This window comes from Echinops telfairi, unplaced genomic scaffold (assembly GCF_000313985.2).
Source record: "Echinops telfairi isolate 266 unplaced genomic scaffold, ASM31398v2 ScPeMD7_5592;HRSCAF=6446, whole genome shotgun sequence".
In the NCBI taxonomy this organism is placed as follows: domain Eukaryota; kingdom Metazoa; phylum Chordata; class Mammalia; order Afrosoricida; family Tenrecidae; genus Echinops; species Echinops telfairi.
The window spans coordinates 18089698-18096018 of record NW_022109491.1 but is presented as its reverse complement, the minus strand read 5'-3'; the positions used below and the strand labels follow the sequence as shown (position 1 = coordinate 18096018).

At 51.2% G+C, this 6321-nt stretch overlaps 1 protein-coding gene and 1 non-coding gene across 2 annotated transcripts in view; both read left to right on the top strand.

The window, feature by feature from the left end:
* FAM83D (family with sequence similarity 83 member D) overlaps window positions 1-6321 on the top strand; it is a 27368-nt gene that overhangs the window by 14424 nt on the left and 6623 nt on the right. The window contains exon 2 of the mRNA XM_004697986.2: window positions 4003-4170. Within this exon, the coding sequence (XP_004698043.1) occupies window positions 4003-4170 (168 nt within the window). The remainder of the gene's footprint in view (window positions 1-4002; window positions 4171-6321) is intronic.
* On the top strand, window positions 686-815 carry LOC115871375. Its single transcript, XR_004047252.1, has one exon. It is a non-coding gene; the product is annotated as a small nucleolar RNA SNORA31 (small nucleolar RNA).

Below are 6321 nucleotides of genomic sequence, written 5' to 3'. Positions count from 1 at the left end.
CTACTTCCATAAAGGGTTATGGTCTAGGAAACCCACAAGGGCAGTTCTACTCTGTTTGTTAGGGTTGCTGTGAGTCAGTTTTGACCCATTTTAAAGTTAGGTATCAGAAGTTCAAAAACAACCAAATTGATGAGAAAGAGTGTGGACGAAGTGGAGACCCAAAAGCCGCCTGTAAAATAATCGGACAGTCCTTCACAGAAGGGCCACTTGGACAGGATGATATATCCAAGATGCAGTACAACACTGATGAAACACACAACTATCCTCTAGTTCTTTAATATTTCCTCCCCCCACTATTATGGCCTTCGTTTTAACTCATTAATCTTGTTAGATCTGCGTGTGTTCATTTGTATAATTAAGAGTGTTTGATGCTTGAAAGCCAAGATAGATAACCCTTCAGAAACAGTAACAGGGGTAATGATTCCCTGAGGATATGGGAAGAGGAAGGGGAAGGGGGAGTTGATAGCAATAATGACTGAATAACCCCACTGGAGGGTAGCCAACAGCAGAATTGTAGGAGAATGGATAGACTGGATGGGGTAGGATATGGCAAAAAAAAAAAAAAAAAGGATAAGACTGATATATAATAAGAATAATAAGAGTTCCTATGGGGTAAGGAGGGGATAAAGTGGAACTGATATGAAAGAGTTCAAGAAGAAAGAAAATGATTGGAAACTTATTGTGGGAGCATCCTCTGATAGACCTGGGACAATTGACCGCTGTTCTGGTTTGCACTAGGATGTGAAAATATAAAAGGTCCCTGCGCTTTCTGTCTGTCTTTGTGGCAGGTCCAGATGGAATGAGGGATTACACAGCCAGAAAAAAAAACACCCCAAAACGTATTGTGGTAGCAATTGTATAGTTATGCTTGATCTAATTGAATTATGGAATGTTATAATATCTGTAAGAGCTCCCAATAAAATGATTAATTGAAAAAAATAACCCTTAGAAGGACACAACGGTTCAGAAAGAATTCACCTTAATTTTGAAATCAGTGGTCCTGCCCAGAACAGTTACCTCCCTCCTTCACCTTGACGCCAGAACTAGTTGGTGCCCTGCTACCAATAATGCGGTTTTGATCAGGAATACAGTAGGTGAATCCTGATTAAAAAGGGAGGGAATGTGGAACCGACCGTCAAACCCTACTGGGCCTGTCGAGGCGGGAGGATTCCCCAATATACTATAGTCTTGAGTTGCTCTTCAAACCTTGAATTGAAATTGATTCCCCTGAAGTCAGCTTTAAGCTACTTAACCATTTAGCTCAGAGTAAAGATCATCACCCCTGATTATTGTGGGTTTTTTAAATGATAGGAGATCATTTATTTGAGAGCATCTGTGAGAAAGTGGGGGATGAAGTAAGTGGGAGAGAAATGGGAACGGAGCTAAGGCTGCTGTTGACACACGGAACCATTGCCGCTGGTCTTGTGCCTGGAAAGTGGAGCAGGAGCAGGAGCTGGTTTTGCTGCGTATATTTCTACACTCACCCCTCAAAAAAAATCGCTAAGAAAAATAAAAATAACCAGGGCTGCATCAGGATCAGAGTGGTGGGGGCAGGCAAGGTAACCAAGAGGTGAGAACCTGGTGCCAGCCTCCGCAGAGCTGAATTCCGGGTGTTTCGACCGCCCCTGGGGGGGAAGGTTCTCTTGGCGATAGACGGCAGTACTGGCCCTTTGTGTCCGCATTTCTTTGCCTGATGGCACACTGAAGGGGCAGCCGCTGTCCCGAGTCCTCTGGGGCCACAGAAGTGACTCGACCCTTGGAAGGGCCTCTGCCCTGTGAGTCAGTGACCTTCTAAGTCACGCGTGGCGACCCCACGCCTGCAGAGCAGAACTCTATGGGGGTGTCAGTGGCAGCTGTCTTTTGGAAGCGGATCGCCAGGCTTTTCTTCTGAGGCATCTCTAACTTTCCATCTCACTGTCACCGCGTCCGTTCTGACTCCCACGACAGAGGAGAACTGTCCCTGTGGGTTTCCGAGGCTGCACATCTTTACAGGAGCAGAAAGCTTCATTTTCTCCCTCGAGCAGCTTGATGAGCTCAAACTGTGGCTCCTGTGATTAGCAGCTCAACATGCAAACCCACACTACCAGGGCTCCTTGAGACACCCCTGGGTGGACTCAAACCACTAACCTTTGGGTTAATAATTGAGTGCTTAGCTGTTTGCACCACCCAGGGACCCCTCATATAACCTCACAGCTCAGACAAAGATGGCGTGTCACCCCAGGAGACGCAGCCCATACCCGTGGAAGCTGCGGGAAGGGAGAAAGCCTTTGCGCCTGCACGGGAGCTGCTGAAGTGGGGCTCCGGGAGTGCGCGCCTCATTGACGCCCCTGAGTTGTGTCTCCATCTGCAAGGACTTGTCTCCAGCCTGGCTGTTTGGACAGCCCGCAGCCCTGCCAGGAGTTGGCCGAGGCTGTGATGACAGGGCCGCTCCTTGGCGAGGAGAGTAGATGCCTCCCTGTGTCGAGCTGTCTGGGGAGCTCCGCTCAGATTCTGGGCTGGCCCACAGCATCGATTAGTTCCCACTGGAAGCCTTTTTGAGGAGTCCTGGTGGCGTAATGGTGACCAGTTGGACTGCTAGCTGCAAGGTCAGCGGTTTGAAACCACCAGCTGCTCCTGGGGAAAAGATGGGGCACTCTGCTCCCGTACAGAGCGACAGTGTCGGAAACTCACAGGGGCAGTTCTGCCTGAGACCACGGGGTTGCTAGGAGTCAGAATTGACTCCATGAGTTTGGAGAAACCTATTTGGCAGCTAAGGAAAGCCCTGGATGACAGCCCAGTGACACGCGGCAAAGAAGCTGCTTTTCGGCTGTAGCCTAAGGCTGGGCCTGGGGCGTCAGTTGGTGGGCACATGGAGTGGTGTTGGGAGAAGGAATTGGTCTGAGCTCAATGTGTCCTTCCCGTTGCATGATGGACAGGCTCCTGTGTAGGGGAGAGGCTGGTGCCATGGGAGCCGCTTGGTTAGGTTCCATGCAGCAGGCAGCTGATGGGGACGGACCAGGGGAGGAGGCAAGGAGACCGGGGTGGTTCTGCGGTAGAGTTCTTGCTCTCCATATGGGAGGTCCTGTGCAGTTCTCTGCCAGTGCACCCCCACACACATAGCCACCCACCCTCTGCCAGCAGAGGCTTCCAGGTGGCTGACGCTGAGCTGGTTTCCAAAGAGCTTCCTGACTCTGACGGACTAGGAAGAAAGGCTGGGCAACCTAATTTAGAAAAATCAGCCAATGAAAACCCTATGGATCCTATGTGATCCTATTGCAACCGGTGGTGGGGATGGGACAGGACCCACCGGGCAGTGTCCCATGCTGTTGTGCATCGGGGACTGACTCAGTGGCAGCTCACGGCAGTGGGGTGTGTGTGTGTGTGTGTGTCCTGCAGGGTTAAAAAGGGTGCTGGCAGCGACTGACCATTGTTGGGGCAGGTGGCGTGGCCCTTTCTAGATTATAATCCGAAATCAGATTCGGATCCAGAATCAGATAATAATCCGGGCCACAGACTGAGGCTGTTGCAGCCCGGAGGGCCTGGGAGGGGCTCTATAGTTTTATTAACTTGTTTTGCAGCTGAGAGGGAAAGCCCAGGAAGGACTGCAGCCTGCCTGGTGGGGGCTTGCTGGCACAGAGCCAGTAAAGCCTGGTCTGAACCGAGCCTGCTAGAAGAGGTCTCCGGAAAGGAAGGGGTTTTGGACACGGATGGCCTGGGCTCACTGGAGGCAAGGCAGTGTAGTACGTCAATAGCTCTTTCTTGAGCCTTCGCTGCGTAGCTGGATCGGGGCTTGGAGGGCAGGGCCACGTCAGGATTTGTGGGCTACCTGGCCTGGCTGTCTTTGGAGCTGGATAAGCCCCAATGGTCGGGAAACCGATGTTATGGAGGAGGAGGAGGAGGAAGGGTGACTGTAGGTGGAGTCCTTTCCTGGCCCTGAGTAGGGGGTCCACGGCGGGACCGCGGGCTGCCAGCTGGAAGGGCTGTGGACTCACAGCTTGTCCTTTCCTCTCTGTGCCCCGGTAGGTGATTGCGGTAGTGATGGACGTGTTCACCGACATGGACATCTTCAGAGACCTGCAGGACATCTGCCGGAAACAGGGCGTCGCCGTGTACATCCTCCTGGACCAGGCCCTGCTCTCCCAGTTCCTGGAAATGTGCATGGACCTGAAAGTCCACCCCGAGCAGGAGAAGGTTTGTGTTGTCCCGTTTCCAGGTTTGCCACAGTCAGCAAACGTTAGGGACTGAGTGGCGACATCCCCTTTTCAAATGAGGCAACTGAGACCCTGAGCAAAGTCCTTTGCCCAAAATTTCACAGCAAAGAAGTAACGGAGTTAGGATTCGAAGTCATGGCCTCTCCCCCTCCACTGGGCACCCTCCTACCAGAGCCAGGACCCCCTAGTCCATGGCCGATGCCTAGGGGCTTCACGGAACCTGCTGCTCTGGGCAGTAGTAGCCCTATGTAGTCAGGGTGGCCACCTCTTCGTGTACTGCTGCCCTGCCCTGGGCACTGCCTTGGGCTCTGGACAGGTGTTCTGGAACTTAATCAATCCTCCAAGTAGCCCTATCAGGAAGGTGACTTGGTCCTTATTGTTCAGGTCAGGAAATGGAGACACAGGGAGCCCTGTGTGTACACCAAGACCGTGGGGGGCTAGTGTTTGACCTCAGTCCGCCTGCCCCCAGCGTGTTGCTGGTAACTGTGATCCCGTGCTGCATTTCATTTACTCCTCATCAGTATAAAATGAGACTTAATGTGTCTTTTTGGCCAATTATAAAAACAGGTTTGTTTGTTTTTCTTATTTAAGGAGAGGATTTATTCTTTTTTTAAAAAATCATTTTATTGGGGGCTCTTATCACAATCCATACATCCATACATTGTGTCAAGCACATTCATACATTTGTTGACATCATCATTCTCAAAACATTCGCTTTCTGCTTGAGCCCTTGTATAAAAGCAATTTAAGGTTAAGGTTTTAAATGTAAAGCTATCCCACCTCGCTAGACAAGAAAACTACATCACGCTTATTACACGGTTCAGTTTTTTGACTGCAAGCACGGGAACTGCATTCGCCCAGCATTTTTGCAGACCTGCAGTAAGCTGGACACTGCTCTGGGCACCAGGAGCTAGAAGCAGGCGGAGCAGAGTCTGGGCTCTGACCCCACAGGTTCCTGCACTGCGCACGGGGACGCAAACTTACCCCCTTGTTAGTACCCAGTAATTGGTTTGCAGGTTTGGTTATTGGACTTCCCCCACACAGTGCTTGTTGGTTGTTTTTTTGCCCCTGGTAAGGAAACCGAGAGTGGTGCTTTAGGGTAAATGCACACTGGAGCCAGGATGGGAGCTTCGGGACCAAATTAAAGGAGAGAGCCAGGTGACCCAAGAGTCAGGTGAGATCAGGACCCAAGGAAAATGCAAGTCAGACCTGGGAAAGAGCCTCACACTAACCGTGTGCCCAGCCCATGTCTGGGCTCACAGAGTGGCTTGGAGAAAGGGAAGCTGGGATGCTTGATTTCAAGGCACCACTTCTGTAATTGAGACGAGATGTGCCAAGGGGCAGAAGAGTCACGGAATACTTCTGGCCACAACTTGGATCAAAATGGCCAGCTCCCATTCATCTCCTGGACAGAAATCAAGTTGCCACCATTGGTTGCCTGCTTCCTGGGTGACCAGACCCCCTGTGGGATGGGGTCCAGAGGAGCTCTGTCCCTCTGGCCTCACCACCTTCCTTCCCAGGGAAACCCGCCATCCCCAGTGGTGTCTGTGCCCTAACTGTGTGAGGGCAGCCTTTGCCTGCCCTGGCTCTTTGCTGCTCAGGCAAAGAGGTGCTCTGTATGCAGGGGTTCAGTCATGTAGTCCAATGCAGGTCACAGAGGCCTGTATAACAGGCAGATAAGTACTCCGGGAAAGACCCGAGACCAGGCCTAAACCTGCCCGGGGGTATTTGTATATTGATCCTTTGAGACTCGCCTAGGGCAGCAGCACCTCTTCCAGGAAGTCCTGTGTCAGTCTGTACCTCTGCATTTCCATTTTGAAATAGAAGTTTCACAAAGAAATTACAGAAATAGCATAAGAAATTCCTCTATACCACACTCTTCACCCAAATTCTCCAAGTGTTAATAGTTTTCAGTTCTAAAGAATGCAGTACCAAAATCAAGCACGTGATGAACCCGAGGTGTTTCTGGCAGCACTGCTCCGTGGTGCAGATTCCCCAGGTGAAAAGGGGCCACGGGTGGATGAGGTCAGAAGCCCTGTCTGGAGGATGTTGTATCCGTGGAATTCCACTCTGTGACCTTTGAACTTGGCTTTTCCCAGTCCACAGGGTGCCCTTGAGGCCCGGCCACATT